This window comes from Bos grunniens, chromosome 20 (genome assembly GCF_055505025.1).
Source record: "Bos grunniens cultivar Pamir isolate PY7600 chromosome 20, Bosgru_T2T1.0, whole genome shotgun sequence".
Classification (NCBI taxonomy): Eukaryota; Metazoa; Chordata; class Mammalia; order Artiodactyla; family Bovidae; genus Bos; species Bos grunniens.
Genome location: NC_141184.1, coordinates 29711538 through 29729583, shown reverse-complemented (window position 1 = coordinate 29729583; position 18046 = coordinate 29711538). Strand labels below are relative to the sequence as shown.

Here is an 18046-nt window from a genome sequence, read left to right as displayed (position 1 = left end):
TGCGCAGGTTGAAACCTTGGAGTTGTCCTTAACTCTTCTCTGTCTCATGCTAACACCTCCTACCCATTAGCATAGCTTGTTGATTTTACCTTAAAAGTTTGTCTCAAACATGACTACTTTGCACCAGCTTCACTGTTAAACCAACTTGGTCTGGACCATGATTATCTTTACCTTAAATTACAACCATAGCCTCCCAACTGGTACATCTTTCCCCACCCCTCTGTCTGTGTTCAGCACATCATCTCGAGGGGTTGGTTTTAAAGAAACGTCAGATTACAATCCCCTCTGTGCAAAACTTTTTGAATATACCTCATCTCAAGGGTAAAAGATAGTGTTGTTACCTACAAGACCCTGTATGACTGGCCTTCCTGCTACCGTCTCTAACTTTTTCTCCTAGACACTTCACTTTAGCCTCTGTGAGATTCCTGCAGGACACTAAGCCGGCCTTTGCCTTGGGGCCTTTGCACATGCTATGGCCATATCCCTCTCCTCTGTTAACATGTCATCACTAGTGAGGCCTTCTTTCATTCACTCTGCTTGAATAGTGGGCTTCCCTGGTGGCTCAGACGGTAAAGCGTCTGCCTGCAATGCAGGAGACCCAGGTTTGATTCCTAGGTCGGGAGGAAATGGCAATCCACTCCAGGACTCTCACCTGGAAAATCCCATCCTCGTCCCTAGCTCCCCTCCTCCTGTCTAGAATCTCACCTCCCATTTTCTCCTTCCTTCTCCTCCTTAGTACAGACTATATATTTTACTTGTTTACCGTCTGTGCTCTCTCATGAGGGTGTTAACTCCATGAGGGTAGGTATTTTGTCTCTCTTCTTCATCCCTGGTTCCCTGGATGTTTGAACAGTCCTGGCGTGTCTGTGCTCAGCAAATAGGCTGAGTGAATGATCACCATAGTCCACTCTAACGCTCTTCATTTGCTCTTTGGAGAGTGACTAAAGAACAAGCCTGTCCACCTGCCTGACCTCATGTCACATTTCTGTCTTTCACTCTGCACCTTTTCACCTGGCCTGCTTCGCATTCCTCTATGCCCCCTCTTGCCGTGGGGTTTGTTCTACCTGGAGACCATTCTACTTCAAGCCCCTCCTCTCAGTTGCCTGCTAGCTCCTCCTCTGCCTGAGATGTCAGTTCGGGCGTGACTGCTGCATGCAAGGGGAACCTTCTAGTCAAATCTCCATGTTCTTCTCCTTCTTGACACTTATTTTTTGAGTTTGCCTGTCCCACAAGCCTGAAAGTTATGTGAGAGCATATTTTTATTTATCACTGTATGCCCGGCAGTGTCTGGCATATGTGAGCTCTCAATACATATTTGATAAGTAGAAGAATGAGAGTTTTGTGGATGGATAACTCATATAGAAAGGGAAGTGGAAGTGGCATTGGAGAGAAATAGCATGTTTTATGTGTAAGGAAAGAAGCTGAAAACTTAATTTATGAATGTCTAAGGGTTAAAAGTAATTTAAAATTTGTGAAGGATTGCTTATTGCAGTTGCATTTGGCTGGGTGGGAGGCAGGGAAAGGATGGCTAAAAATCATTATTGTGATTAAAGAGCACACAACTGCAGGGAGGCGTTAGTTAGCCCGGAGCTATTCCCTTGCACACTTGTTTCATAGAGACTAAGGACAGTTGAACAAATGAAATTGCAGTTTTCAAGTTTTGAGTGCTGATGGAGGAAAACAGAGTGTTCTGTAAGTTGGATGTTCAAGCAGGCCTGTTTGGGAAGGAATGTCAGGCTTATGCAGTTGTCTAGGGATGAGAGTTCAAATGGGGATGTAGAGGAAGGAGGTTCTATTTCATAGAACTTTTGGCTTTTGAGGGTAGAACCTACTCAGTAGAGTCAGGGTAAATAGTGAGGGGGTAAATAGTGAGGAGGTCTCAAAGAGCACTTACTCAGACAAGAATGCCTTTCTTGTCACACTTGCAACTTTTTAACATTTGCATTTGAGTTTTTGTGTCTATTTCCTTCTTCTGTCTTAGCCTTTACTGCAAACTACAGAGCTAAAGATACTTGTCAGTCTCATGCCTACAGTGTGGCCTGTGCCCAGTGTTGGTATCCACAAGCAAGATGAACTTGCAGAAATTTTTGTTTTTATTTATTTTTAAGTTTTTTTTTTTTTTTTTTAACTTTTTATTTTGTATTGGGGTATAGCTGATTAACAGTGTTGTGGTAATTTCAGGTGAACACTGAGGGGACTCAGGCATACATATACATGTATCCATTTTCCCCCAAACTCCCTCCCATCCAGGCTGCCACGTAACATTGAGCAGAGTTCCCTGTGCTGTATAGTCGGTCTTACAATAGGTCCATCGGTTACCCATTTTAAATACAGCAGTGTGTACCTGTCCCTCCCAAACTCCCTATTTCTTCTCCCATCCTGCTCCCCAGCACTCATAAGTTCGTTCTCTAAGTCTGTGAGTCGTTTTCTGTTTTGTAGGTAAGTTCATTTGTATCTTGAAATTTTTATTTTTAGAGGAATGATTTGGAGGGGACTTCCCTGGTGGTCCAGTGGTTGGGACTCCATGCTTCCAGTGCAGGGCAGCGTAGGTTCGATCCCTGGTCGGGGAACTAAGATTCTCCCCTGTGCCTTGTGACGTGGCCAAAAGATTAAAGAGAGAAAAAGAAGAAAAACAAAACAAAACAGAGGAATGACTGGGACAATGAGAAAGCGAGGGTTGCAGATAAACTTTGGGAAGCCTTGATCTAATCCTTCCCTGCTGCCTCCAGACAGCACGAGGCATGAATCAGGTGAACGGGTGTGTGAGCTGACAGATCTCTGAGAGGGCAGATTCCGCAGCTCCTATTTGAGAACTTGTCCGTCACTGTTGTAAACTGGCTGTGCGGCCCTGACCTGCACTCTGGCTGCTAGCACTTGCCTACCTTTTCTTCGGTTCTCACGGGAAATGGAGGCCATCTGGCCACCACTCTTGGTATGAGAGACCCGTGAGGCACATCACTGTCGTTTTTAATAATACATTTGTCTTTCATCCCATGCTCTTACATTAAAGTCTTCAGGATAATTAGTCAGACTCTCCTGTTTACACTAGGGGGCCCTCTTCGGTAGCTCATGTCCCACAGCTGTGGTTTTTCTCTTTCGAATCAAGAGTGAGTAGAAGTTGAAGGAAGAGTGCCAGAGTGTTTCTTTGCTTATTTTAAACCAGTAAACCTTTTTCTTAGTAAAATTTGAATTTGGAAAGACTGCTGTGTTGAGATAATATACCAACATTAAGCACCCTGGATTCTCAAAATCACAATTTGCAATTTGTCGATCCTTGCCATTGCTTCAAGAACTCAGCAGTCTTCCTCTCAGCTTTATAGTGAGCCCTTAGTACAGCTTTCCTTATTTTTTCCGGTGATTGCAAATTAAATTTTATCTTTTTTTTTTTTTTTTGGTGGGTGGGAGTAAGGCAGTGTTTTTAAAAAAAGTTGTTAAGGACAGGTTAGAGTTAGTAAAATGGAGAGCTTTGAAGACAGTGAACAGGTATCCAGAATATTTGCATTGAAAACAAATCCAAAGGAGTTCCTAGAACTTTCTATAACCTTTCCCCCATAACCAGAGTTGAGCATGTCTTAGCTGATAACGGCAGTGCCAAACAACAGCAGCTGGTGCTCCAGTGTGTTTGTTATGTGTCAGTCATTGTGCTTAGATTGTATGCACATTCACTGTACTTCTCCATACATCCCCGTGAGGTAGGGACTGTTTTCTCCGTTCAGTGGAAGTGGAAACTGAGCCTCAGAGAGATTTAGTAACTTACACAGGATCGCTTAGCGAGGAAGTGGTGGAGCCACACTTTGCACCTAGGCAGCTTGGCGCCAAGTCGTTTGCTTTTCTACAAGTATTGGGTTGGCCAGAAAGTTCATTCGTGTTTTTCTGTAAGCCGTTACAGAAAAACCTGAACACGTTTTTTGGCCAATCCAGTACATCTAACTCAAGGCACTGTTTGCAAAACATTCTAATAAGTATCTCATGCTCACTTGGGTGCTTAATGTTGGTGTTCTAGATTTCTACTAAAATTTTTTCTTCTTTGTAAAATGGTAGTTTATAGCGTCAGGATCTGCAAACCTTGTGTCTTACCCCATCCAAACCCATCTACCAAAATAGTCTTTCTAAAATCAGAAGACTACCTTGCCACTGCTCCCATTTTGACACCCTTTGTGATTCCTCTTCCCTTACAGGAAAGACAGACTTCTTTACCTCCCCTACCAGACTCTCTTGCCCAGAGGTCAGCCAGCTCTCCCCGCCCAGAGGCTAGCCAGCCTCACTCACCTGCATCAGGTCCTCCCCACCAGGCTGAGATTTCTCTTCCAGTTCTACCCAGTAATCATCTTTCTGTATCATGGCTCCTTGCTCTTGAATGAGCTGTTTCCTCTTCCTAGAAAACCCTTTCATACTGTCTTAGTCTATCCCAGTTGCTATAGCAAAGTACCACAGACAGGATGGCTTATGAACAGTGGAAATTTATTGCTCACAGTTCTGGAGATCTAGAGTCTGAGGTCAGAGTGCCAGCATGGTCAGGTGAGGGCTGTCTTCTGGCTCACAGACTTCTCACTGTACCCTCCTCACAAGGTGGAAGGGGCTAGAGATCAGTATGGGGCTTCTTTTATAAGGGCGCAGATCCCATTCATGAGGGGTCCACCCTCATGACTTAATCATCTCCTGATACCATCATCTTTAGGATTTCAGCATTTGAATTTTGGGGCAACTCAAACATTCAGACCATAGCACCCATTCTTCTGCCACTGGCAGATTCATTCTTTTCAGTTCTGACTCTTTAATATTCATCAGAGTCCACCTACCTGAAGTTTTTTTAAATGTACATGTCCTGAAATTCTAATTCCTTGCTTCTTGGAAAGAGGCCTAAGTACCAGTGTGTCAGAACTACCTAGTGATTCTGATATAACAGCCAGATCATCAAGCCTCTGAAATGTTGCTGCTCTGGGGTCAGGTCCCCTCCTTTGGAAGACCTGGTTGGAGAGGAGTGCATGTGTGCGCTGTGGGCTGTGCTGTCACCTTGGCCATCTGTGTGCAGCTTCCCTTGGAGACGAGCAGCTCTCGGAGGGCAGCCACGGGATGCTGGTCATCTCAGGATCTTCAGCTGGCAGTGCAGGGCCTAGCCTAGCATCAGCCTCTACAACTGTTGCTCTGAACGACCATATTTTGGTAGCTTTTTGCCTTGTGATCCCCTCCTGATCTCACTCATTGGCAAATAGCATGATTTATTCTGAAATACAGTTCAGCAAAGGCCAGGGATGGAGGTTGTCACTTAAAGAACTGGCTTTCTTCAGACTTTTGTGTTTGAGTACAGAGCAACACCTTACCTCTTTTCATCTCTCCTTCTAAATATAAACTGACTCTAAAAGTGTGGATGATTTATATCTTCCTTCTCCCCACCCATGACTTTTGGTTCCAGCTTTACGTTTTGGCAAGAACTGAAAGATCTCACTTTCTGCTGGCCACGGTTGGTGCTTTAAGACCCGTCAGGGTGTATCTTAAATAAAACTGGTAGTGTTTCTAACTGGTAGCATTTCTGTTTCCATCCTCACTGACAGCATCACTGTGCAGCACTGAATGAGGAGCCCTGACGCTGGAAGGCAGCAGCTGGGGCCCAGTAACCAAGTGATGTGTTATGGTTTGTGTGCTCACATGTGTGTACATCAGGCTTGTTGATTCTAAGGCATGAAATCTCCATACACACAGCCCATATTAGAGTTTTCTTCTCTCACCAAAAGCATATACTGAGAACCCAGTTTGCTAAGCATTCTCAAAATATTATTCTCAAAATAACCCTCCTGTTCTCCAACAGCCTCTACTATGTGAACCTCCCTGACTATAAATCCAAACTAAAAAAGCTGTCTCCTTTTCAGCTCAGGTTTTAGACTAGTGGGCGCACAACTCTATTGGTTGTGTTTTTGTTTTTGGCCGCACCGGGCAACTTGCGATTTCTTAGTTCCCTGACCAGGGATCGAACTTGGGGCCACTGCAGTGAATGCACTGAGTCTTAACTGCTGGACCACCAGGGAATTCCCTGATCGTGTCTTCTTTAAATGTTATTATGCTAGGCCTTTTTAATTTTGAACTTCTCTGTGGATATTAATTTTAATGAAACACTGTGTTGAAGAAAAGATAGAGTTAGGGGGAGATCGGAGGAAAGGAACAGAGACAAGCAAAGAATAATAATAGTCTGTAACTCAACAGCAAGCATGGCTTATGAAGATCCAGTTGTGTTTCTGCTTCATGAATCATTGTCAGACAAATTAAGAACATATTGTTTCTTATTTATCTGTTGTCAAGGATGCAATCTCAGGCATTGAGAATAAATCTTGATTTTCATAAGCTCAGTTGACACTATGGAGCCACAGAGCATAAAACTTGCATCTAATAAGCAAAGTGCGATGTGGAACGGTGGAGGGTATAATACCAGCATCACTTGCAGCTGCTTCCTGAGCCTTGGGCCTGGCATCAGGGATTCCTTAGCAGGAACTGTACTAGACCACGGGTTTGTTTTATCTGTGTAAGAAAAACTTCAAGTTTTAGACACATTATTTCCCCAGATCTTGCAGATTGGGGTTGATGACTTTCAGCTTTTGTTTGGTGAGTTCTCATCTCTGTGTCTATCCACTTTGCCCGGCCTCCCTCCCTACCTTCCCCTAGTGAGTGATCAGTGACTGTTAAATTCCTACGGCATGCTTGTTTTATGGGCGCCTCTACTATGGACTGGTTGTACAGTTTTCACGCACTGTTTAATGCTACTGCTTAGATAGTCCTTAGAGGATTCCTAGCTGACTGAAATTCCTAGTAGAAATTTTTGTTTGGCATTCCTGAAGTTGAAATATGAAAATTATATATTAATTTGATTAAAAATAAAGGATCTCAGCTTGAAAAACTGTGAGTCACGATATATAGTATAAATCTTTAAAAGAACAAAAGTAACGATGTAAATTAATAATTTAAATATTTTAATTAATACCAAAGCATCACTTCCACAAATCCTGTATTATCAAAATTAGCATCAGTGCTGTACAACATGAAGTTTATTTTTGACTTTTAAAGAGTGCTCCTTTAAAACTAGTATGCAGTGACAGAAAGCAGGTCAAGTTCGCCTGGTGGTAGATGATTGATCACCAAGGGGCCAAATCACTTGTTTGGGTGATGGAAATGTAGAAGCTTGTCAGAACTCGTTTATACTTAAAATGGGTGTATTTTGTTGGATGTAAATTATACTTCAATAAGTTGATTTTTACTAGTTTTAATGTTCCTTCTTTTAGTAACATTAAACTTAATGGAATCTTTGACCTTTACTATAGTACCGCCTCTCCCTCAAGACCGCTCACTGCTACTAAACAACTAAATGAACTATTTAAAGGTCAGTTAGGTAAAATTCAGGAGCAGAGGAAGTTATTAAGAAGCTGGAAGCGCGTCGAGTTTGTCACTGCCGCCTGAGGGTGGTGGTTGAAAACATAAGCCATTGCTTGCCTAGATGTCCCTGTCAGTGAGATGGTCTAGGCTGATTGGACCCAACACAGGAACGAGAGAGAGACCGGAAGTGAAATGGCTTCTAAATGTATCTCAATTCTGTTTGGCCAGCTGTTGCGAAGCTCTTTGGTGAATAACAGAACTCAGGCCAAGGTGGCGGAGGAACTGGGCATGCAGGAATACGCCATCACCAACGACAAGACCAAAAGACCTGTCGCTCTGAGAACCAAGACCTTGGCTGACCTTTTGGAATGTGAGTCCTACAGAGAAAGCTTTTCTCTTAACCTGCAGATTCAAAGTTTGCCACTTCTCATTATTATGATATTCTGACTAAAGAAACCTCTTTTCTATTTTAATTTTGATTTATGCTTCTCTCCAAAGCTTGTTTGAAAGAGAATGATTTGGAATGAAAACATGTGAATAATGGATTTATGTTCCATCTGTGTTCACTGGTGCCCCCGCCCCCACCCCCTCCGTCTTAATGCTTAGCCATCAAATCTCTTTGTGTGAAACAGTAGCAGAATGTGAAGACCAGTAATAGTGAATTATAGCTGTTTTTTTGCCACCAGCAACCTTTAGATATGGGCATAGAGGAAATACTAGAATTATTATCTATTGTGAATGAACTCAAAGCTCTATGGACAACATTGTCATCTTTTACAGTTTCTGATATGGTCTAGTAGCATTATAAGTAATCCTGTTAAGCTAATTAAAGGATTATAAGCACAATTTTATTGTTTCTGATACTACTTTAAAGTAAGTGGGCCATTCACTGGGCCTTGGAACCTTTTATAAAATTTTAATATTATGGTATTTTTGACAACTACAGTTATACACAAATATTAAAGTCTACCATGCAAATCAGCTGATTTACAAAGTGTAAAGGCAGTCTGATTAAGGAACTTAAAAGAATCTCTTTTTCAATTAAAGAAAAGTAACTTAACATTAAAAGTACAAAAAAATTAAGTAGAGTGATCAGTCTCAGTAGCCTTTGTTTTTGCTCAACAGAAGCTTATTTTTAACTCCTTCTTTGAAAACTCACCATTTGTTTACATGGTTAAGATAACCTTTATAATGAAGTTGTCTTTGGGGTCACCATTTATTAATGCAAATTTGGTTATATTGTCATTAAGCCCAGTATTTATTTTTCCTCCATTTTCGGCAGATTGAATCCATAGATGGTCCCATTTCTGTTCATGAAATGTGACACGGACCCTGTCAATGGGTGATCTCAAGATTGGTGTTAAGAATAGCAGGCCTTCGGATGTGCTTGTTCTGGCCTTGTATCTGATCTTCGAGTTTTATTTTGATTTATTTGATGTAAACATGGTTGCATTCCCTGATGTCATTCTTTCCCTGCTACATACAGCAGCATTTTGCGTATCGTTCTAACTAATTGTTCATTTAGCCCTCAGACAAATGTAATTTGGTCTTTGTGGTTTTTGCATCTTAATCACACATCTCTATTGCTGTTTCTAATATTAGTGATAAAGAGTAGTTCTTGTTTGAAGCAAGATGAAATGGTAATGCTAAAAAATAAAGAGGGCTTGGAAGGTGAAAACCTTATTAAAATGTTTCTTAAAAGGCTCGGTCTCACTCTTTCTAGTAAATGGCAGCGCATTGGGGCTTATGTTACCCTTTCTCTTTTTCAGCATTTATTGCAGCACTGTACATTGATAAAGACTTGGAATACGTTCATACTTTCATGAATGTTTGTTTCTTTCCACGATTAAAAGTAAGCTCATATAAAATTTAAATTAGTTGTTTGCTCTATGCTTGGTGACTCTAGAATCCTTTACTAAGTACTGTTTGGGGAACTTGCTACAGGAATTCATTTTGAATCAGGATTGGAACGACCCCAAGTCCCAGCTTCAGCAGTGCTGCCTGACTCTTAGGACAGAAGGAAAAGAACCAGACATTCCGCTATACAAGTGAGTATGTGCTGCCCACAGGCTGTGGGACCCAGGAAGCCTAGAATAACCCTCCATGTGCCAGGAGGAAGAGCTAACTGCGTGCGGCAGTGGTGATGAGAGCCCTGGGGGGAGACTTCGTGACTCTGACTGGGCCCAGCACTGAAACTCTCTGGGCCTCTGAGCCTTTTTGCTCTAAGTAAGTGGGTCACATGCGATTATCTGTGCTTTCTCCATCTCTAAAATACGGTGAACTGCTCCCTGGGAGAAAGATGAGGAGATCAAGATAAGAGAAATTTGGGTTAAATTGTCTTATATACATTCTTGTTTGTCTTCTTATTTCTTATAGCCCGTGCTGCCTGCACACCTAGCCCAGGCGGCCTGTGCTTGTTTATTTGTAACTGTACTTGGGTGTCTCTCTTTCTCAAGCCCTGCTGGCATCTGTCCCGATCGCCTGACAGGCAGTCGCCGTAGGAAGCCAGGCAGTTCTTCACCGCGGCTGTGTTATTCAAATATTTGGAACTTTTCTTTCCAGGATGTGTACCAAAAGCTGCTGTGTACATTTGAATATCTTTAGTGACACATCTTTATCCTTTGAGGAGTAGCCAAAAGTCATTCAAAGGAAATGCAGGTTGCTGCACACGTAACACCAGTTTTGATGAAAACGGGAGGTTTGACTCTGAAGTTGGGTAATTAGCTTGAGACACTCAGAAGGTGGTTTCAGAAGCTGGTTTCAAAGAGGAATTATAAAAGGGAGGGATTATCAAAATAAGTGGGTTGCCTCCCAAGGTATGGTCTGGATATGTGTTTTTAAGGATGTTTAAATATCTAGCTTTAGTACTGGGTTACCCCCGTCTCTGTTTACATATGTGTACAAGTATACACATTTGTGTGTTTCATATGAAATAAAAGCCTCACCACCACCCCCATCCTGTGGACTTTCTCAGACTTCACAGTACTCAAGGGAAAACACCAGAGTGGCAGCCGGGAATTTTAAATCCTTTTTTATGTTTTTATTTAATAGTCACAACACGTTATAGGCTTTTTCACTAAAAGAAAAACTGAGGCCAAGAAAAGGTTGAGTCACCCCACAGCAGGCTGCTATAAATTGTCCCAAGAAGCTGTCACTGCTGAACAATGTTTCCTTTATTTATTGGGAAAAAACCCCAAATGTTTAGAAATAGCACTTTAATATGTGTCTAATAAGCATAATGAACATCCAGACTGTGTTACGTGAAAGGCTCAAAGTATCTCCTCATCAAAGTGATAATTAAAGTTCGATAAATAAAATGAGGGTGATAAACTTCTCATAGTGCAGGCATGATTACTATAATAAGCGCTACCTTTAAGAAGCCATCCGTATACTTTCATCCCAGTGAGTACAGACAAAGGAAATGACTGCCCCCTTCTCATAAGTCCCCCCATGAAAGCCTGCGACGAGCTTGTTCTTTTTTATCAAGATGATGGGGTTGTTTTACATAGTTTTTTTCCAAGATTACTGTGTTCGTCCCATTATCTTTGCCGGCTACTTTTAATTTCCCTTTTCCATGAAGTTATCAGTTTTACCACACTTGAGATCTGCACCCTGTCATTAATATCGAGCGTACCCGGTGTTCTGTTTTTTGGCAGTTGTGTTGTGTACTCCGATTATAACATACCCTTGAAATGATCTCTGATTTTTCATTAGAAAGAATCCATAAAGGATGTGATGCTATTCAGACGGGGCTTGCAGTGTATTACCCAAATATTTGTGATTTTTAGCCGTGTGATTAGCAGTGAAATACAATGAACAGACTGAAATGGCTAACTTTAATTTTATAATACTTGGAATAACACTTTGAAATTTTTAAAAAATATTTTATACTTTACTGTTTGCCTTCAGATACTGTTCATAATGGTTTGAGGATATATATATATATATATGTACACACACATACACAAGATTCACTATAGAATTTGAAAAATTTCCTACTTCAGAGCTGTCTATATTTGTCACATTAGCAAATCAAAACTGTACTCCTTTAATTTTCTTGTTATTTTTGCCTTCCTCTCTCTCAGCAGTAAGTCACATGATTTTTCGTGGAGTTATGTATGAGCAGTAACAGTTAAGTCGCACTTTACATAATTACTGCTCTTTCCTTTTCCTTTCAGGACTCTGCAGACAGTGGGGCCATCCCACGCGAGGACCTACACTGTGGCTGTCTACTTCAAGGGAGAAAGAATTGGCTGTGGGAAAGGACCAAGGTATGAGAGGACGATGCTTTAAGTTTCTTCAAATGAACATCCTGTGTGTCCGAGAAGTATTCATATCTGCTTGGTATTTCCAAACTCTGCAGCCTGTCTCTTTGAACTTAGAGTTTAGAGTGTTCAAGGGTAGTAGCAAAGTGAATCTCAAGGCTTAATATCCCCACCAAACTCAGCCTCAGACTTGAGAATTGGCCTTGAGCAGTGGGAATGCCATTGCATAAAGGGCTTTGGCTGCCTAGAGAAAACCACATTAGCAGGTGTGCACACAGGTAAGGTCTGTTCACTGCTGCAAGCATTTTATGAAACATGCCGTGCGTGACACAGCCGTTAGACACTTGATCTCTTATTACTATTCACTTGAGCTTTGTGGAAATGCTCTCATCTTCAGGTAAAAAGAATTTCATATGTTATCACCTTTCTTTGAACCTTCCAATTTATATCTTAAACTGAGAAGTGATTTGAAGTCTGTCTGTATGTGTATTTTTTTACTCTTTGCCTCTTAAACTTTACACTGAGGATGTTCAAATTTAAGTAAGAAGTACTTCAGACCTAATATAAGTGGAAGGCGTTTTATTGCAGTGTTGAAAGTGTGGAACGAATAACTTAAACAGGCTTTGTACAGATAAATGACATTTCTGCATGCCCTTGTGTATATTCCTATCTGTGCAATTCAGTATGTGACAGTAGAAATAATCAGATAAAATTGTATGCACCAAACATGAAAACTAGCCTGAATAAATTGGAGCCATATTTTGTGTTTTGGGGAAAAAAAGTCTTTAAAGTGTACCTTGTCTTCATTTTCTTTAATAGTATTCAGCAAGCAGAAATGGGAGCAGCAATGGATGCACTTGAAAAATGTAAGCCTATCTCTCTTTCTGTAATTATATGTTCATAATGTAATGAGTGTTTTATGGATAGAAAATGGGAAAGTAGAAAAATGGTAAGTACTGATAAAATGTGATCTTCTTTTTTCATAATTATTCTCCGCACAGAGTGTAGTATAATGTAAGATATGTATAAAATAGGCTTATAATTTTAAAAAAAGTATTCCCAAATGCTTTTTGATTTTCATTTTCCTATTTTGCATAGAGTCCCACTCTCAGCACACGTAACCCATGTGAGTGACTTAGTATATAGTTCTAAAATCTTAAACCTGTGAAGGTTTTTTCTTTTTGGTGTTTGGCCACTGTTTAATTAAAGTGGGATATTTACGTACTTCTCTGCATCCATCTTTTCTTGCTAGATAATACATCACGGGCAGCCCTCCAGGTCATAATAGCTCCAATTCATTCTTTCTTAAAGGCTGTATCATATTTCATGCTGTGGATATGCTGTATTTTATTCAGCTTTTAAAATTTTTGGTGGATACTGTTTCTGTCTTTTTATCACTGTTGATACTAAAAGTCTCTATATTGGTGCTTTTAGTTCTGGGGGATGGATTCCCAAGGGTAGGATAGCTGGGTTGAAGACACTTAAATTACATAATTGACCCTGTAGGGAACTGCAGAGTCTTCTGTAAATTAAAGGCTGAAGCACAAGGAAGTTTTCTTCTGAGGTATATCGTGCCACCCAGCAAAACCTGTGGGCAGAACCTGACAGTGCAATTCCATCAGGCTTCAGCTGCCAGCTCAGCGTGGGCGAGAGCAAAGTGTGGAGAGCTGAAAGTGAACAGGCTCTGGATGCTTAGCTGGGAGAATCTCCAAGAAAGGCAGGAGGGCCAAGTAGCCATGCGGAAATCTGCAGATGAGAGCTTGGGGGCCAAGGGGTGGGGAGTTGTTCCCAGGCTCCCAAGTCCATGGAATCTTCACTGAGAGTTTTTTTTTTTTTTTTTTAACTTTACACTATTGTATTGGTTTTGCCATACATCAACATGCGTCCGCCACGGGTGTACACGTGTTCCCCATTTCACTAAGAGTTTTGTTGACTCTGTTGAGGAGCTTTTAAAATCCATTATATATATGGATTTTATTATTTATTTTATTACAGTCACATATATTGTAATGAAAATGAGACTCCATTTTTCCACCTGTAAGATTGTTAAAGGTAATCTTTGGAGTTTTCATTTGTTTGCTTTCAGCCATAAAACAGTACTTGGAGAGATGGCTGATTCTAAGACTGGCCTACACATCTGAACTGGTGGGAGATAAAAGTTTAAAGTGCAGGAAAGCAGTTTGACGGTACGGTCAGGTCCTGAATGACGTCCGTACCCTTTGATCTAGAGATTTCCTTTCTAGAAGTCAAACCTAAGAAAACATTTGGCATTATGAGTGAATGTTTCCATAACCATGATGATTGTGACAAGTTGACTTATAATAGTTAAAAAAATCAATCAGTCCTTCAGACTGTGTGTTTGAACATAGAGAAATGTTCAGATAAATTATCCCAGAGGTTGACAAACATTTTCTGTAAAGGACCAGATAGTAAATACTCTTATCACAATTACACAGCTCTGATGTTGTGGCCCATAGACTCAGGCAGAATACAGATGGCTAGTGTCTGTGATCCAGTCAAACCGTATTTACCAAAACGGGTAGAGGATTAGATTTGTCCCGTAGACAGTAGTCTACCAACCCTAGCTTTGTCCAAATGTTGTAATATCAAAATATTTTTGAAGAGTAATGATACGGGAAAACGCTTATACTACTAGAATAAGTGAAAAAAGTGTATCCATCAAAGTGTGCTTATAGCTGTACTCTCCCAGTGTAAGTTGGGCTCAGGGAATGATTTTAAGTGTTTGTGTGTCTAATTCATATATGTACACATTTACATTGTGTATATGTGTGTCAGGTATAAATTTACTTCATAGGAAAAGGGCTCATTATAAGGATATATTCTAAAAGCTTATCTGTGGTTATATCTGAGTGGTGGGATTATGCTCTCAGTATTTGAAACCTGTGTTTCGTACAGTACATAAGGAATCAGTTTAATATACTTAGCCAATAGGATCTTACTGCTATTTTATTTCTAAAATTCAGATGCCATTATGTTTCTCTTTTGCTTAAAATCAATCACTGACTCTTAGGCCCTTACCTTAGGCCTCTTGCCTTTCATATTCTTTTCCCACCACCCTGTCGCTCCCTGTCTTCCACTCATTGGGAGCGAAGATGAAGGAGGGTTTGGGAATATACTGTATATGTTTATAATGCTTCATCCGTAACAAAATCAAGCACTCTCTCAAATATGCCATGCTCTCTGATTCTCTTTAACTTTTTTAAAATTTACTTTTCTTAAAAATTTATCTGTTTTTAGTTGGAGGACAATTGCTTTACAATATTGTGTTGGTTTCTGCCGTACTCAACATGAATCAGCAGTAGGAACACGTATGTCCCCTCCTTATTTTTAAATATGAAGTAGTACCTCTTGAGTTGAACAGACCTGTACCCGGTTACCAGACAGCTCGTGTCCCTCTCATTTGCTCATGCGTCTCTCTGTGATGTTTGTTGTTGAAGTGTGTGTTTGTCGAATAAGTGTATGAGATGACTCTTTCGTGTTCCATGTTTGGTTTCTTACTCCATTGCTACACTCATTACATATCACAAATAACAACTGAATTGTAAAATTTTTACATCTTAATCAAGATTTCCACCCTGTCAACACCCTTGAACGGGGTCAAATATCAAACTAAATATAGCTTCAGCTGTGCTACTGAGCGACATGTCCTTTCACCAAATGAAGGTGCTGTACTTGGGTTGCTATTGCTCATAAGCTTTGGGTCTCTTGAGGAAACTTCACAGATTGAATTATCAGAAACGGTGACTTAAGATGTGGCCTCCTCCTTTTGTCCGTCTGATCTTTTTCCTCTATTCAGAAAGAGGGAAATTGTTGGTAAATAATGATGTGATAATATTGTTATTTGTTTGAAGTTTTGGGTTTAAGCTTTGTAAAAATATACAACTCATTTTTGCTATAGCCTTTAATCTCTCCCTAAAAGTCACTTGTTGCTAGGAGAACCGTGTTAAAATACCTAGCTGGAAACATGCTGAAGTCACACGCTTGTTTTAACAGCTGTGTGTTCCGGTGCCTTTTATGCTCGGGTTCACATCAGACATTGAAATCCAGAGCCAGGTGCCCATGCAGACTTCCACTGTGTTCCTGAATGCTAGAAGAAAATGAGCAATTTTTTTTTCTCTTGCCTTACAAAGTGCAACTCTATATTCCTGTGAAATACATGTTTGTTTGCGTGTGTGTTGCATTTAGTTTGCATCATTCTGTGCACTGGTAGCTCTCCTTTATTAAGTGTAAAATATATCTCCTTGTGTCAGATAACTTTCCCCAGATGGCCCATCAGAAACGGTTCATTGAACGGAAATACAGACAAGAGTTAAAAGAAATGAGGTGGGAAAGAGAGCATCAAGAGAAGGAGCCAGATGAGACCGAAGACATAAAGAAATAAAGGAAGGCACGGACGGAAGTGGTGGTGTATTTACTTGCCTAATAACTGTGACTGCTGCCCATTGAGACCTAGCCTAGTTTTTGTGGAGACGCTGAATGAAGGCTGCCCATTGAAATAAAACACAAAGTCACATCATTCTCGTTTTACTGATCTCGTATTTGGTTTTTAGCTGGATGGCCTTTATTACAAAGTGTTTGATTTCTATTTAATGTAAAACTTCACTTGGATAAATGTGTCTATTCCCAGTTATTTTGCTTTTTAAACAATAAAATTAAAAATGTATATTCTGTGTGGAATAGATCCTATTCTTTCTATCTTTCTGAGACTGTGACTCCAGACTTTCAGTGGATAAGCAAAAAAAATCACTTTACCACATATTTGGATTATGCTCTATAAATACCTGTACTGTTTGAAATCTCTGGATTAATCTCCATTTTCAGCTTTCATCTTGGTGTTTATCAGGTTCTCAGCTGCAAACATTATGCTTACCCTCACTAACCAGTGAGTCCTTTGTAGAGGGAATCCCTTTAACATTTAACTGGCTAATGGGAGGGGGAAAGACTGATATTTGAGTCACATATGTTCCTTGAATCACTAGAATCAGGAGAAATCATGATTCCAAGCCAGATGACACTTTAAACCAGGTGCTCTTACCCTGGGGTCAGTGGACCCTTTTAGAAATTTATAGACAGACTTCAAGAATGTCTCAGAATATCTTGAAATTATGTTGGATTTGGGGAGGGAGTGGGCAGAAGGAAGAGGAGGGTTCATAGCTTTAGGCAGCTCCAAGCAGCTCCTTTATTAGGTCCCTGTAATAAAGGGCTAACATTGCATTAAAAGATGTAACATCTTTTTAATGTTAATTTTAAACTGAACCTCACTGGCTTCTTATTAACAAAGACAAAACTTCTTTTTTAAAACAAATATGTTTTTTTCCATTACTCTAATGGATATCTAGTGAATGTCTGCTTTGTGTCTGGCACTGTTATAGGCCCTGGGGCTATAGCAGTGAAAAAAATAAAATTCCCTGCCCTTGGGGGAGCGTGCTAGTGAAGGAAGACACACAATGACAGGAAATAAAATGTGTTATGTCACAAGGTGACGTAGATGATGGCCAGAATAAAGTAGGGAGTAACATGGTGCCATTTTCAATCAGGTGGCTGGGGAAGCCGCCCAGAAGGGCATCATATGAATTAAGATGGGAAGGAGAGTGACCCATTAGCTATCTGGAGGGTTTCTTTTTACACCTGATCTTAGCCAAAAGGCTGAGAAAGGATAGAGGGTTTCTTTTTTATATAACTGTTCAGTTCAGTTCAGGCGCTTAGTTGTGTCCAACAATTTGTGACCCCATAAATTGCAGCACGCCAGACCTCCCTGTCCATCACCAACTCCTGAAGTTTACTCAAACTCATGTCATTGAGTCAGTGATGCCATCCAACCATCCATCCTCTGTCGTCCCCTTCTCCTCCTGCCCCCAATCCCTCCCAGCATCAGAGCCTTTCCTAATGAGTCAACTCTTCACATGAGGTGGCCAAAGTATTGGAGTTTCAGCTTTAGCAACAGTCCTTCCAATGAACACCCAGGACTGATCTCCTTTAGAATGGACTGGTTGGATCTCCTTGCAGTCCAAGGGACTCTCAAGAGTCTTCTCCAACACCACAGTTCAAAAGCATCAATTCTTTGGCACTCAGCCTTCTTCACAGTCCAACTCTCACATCCATACATGACCACTGGAAAAACCATAGCTTTGACTAGACAGACCTTTGTTGGCAAAGTAATGTCTCTGCTTTTGAATATGCTATCTAGGTTGGTCAAAACTTTCCTTCCAAGGAGTAAGCATCTTTTAATTTCATAGCTGCAGTCACCATCTGTAGTGATTTTGGAGCCCAAGAAAATAAAGTCTGACACTGTTTCCACTGTTTCCCCATCTATTTCCCATGAAGTGATGGGACCGGATGCCATGATCTTAGTTTTCTGAATGTTGAGCTTTAAGCCAACTTTTTCCACTCTCCTCTTTCAC

The 18046-nt window shown here is 40.6% G+C and overlaps 1 protein-coding gene across 10 annotated transcripts in view; it reads left to right on the top strand.

Moving 5' to 3' along the window:
* The window catches only part of DROSHA (drosha ribonuclease III), a 122950-nt gene extending 106642 nt beyond the window's left edge, over positions 1-16308 (top strand). For all 10 annotated transcript variants that reach the window (XM_086361271.1, XM_086361267.1, XM_086361266.1 and 7 more), the window contains 6 exons: positions 7588-7729; positions 9129-9211; positions 9304-9407; positions 11538-11630; positions 12444-12490; positions 15896-16308. In XM_086361271.1, coding sequence (XP_086217397.1) covers positions 7588-7729; positions 9129-9211; positions 9304-9407; positions 11538-11630; positions 12444-12490; positions 15896-16026 — 600 coding nt within the window. In that variant the 3' untranslated portion in view covers positions 16027-16308. The remainder of the gene's footprint in view (positions 1-7587; positions 7730-9128; positions 9212-9303; positions 9408-11537; positions 11631-12443; positions 12491-15895) is intronic.
* Positions 16309-18046: the final 1738 nt, after the last annotated feature.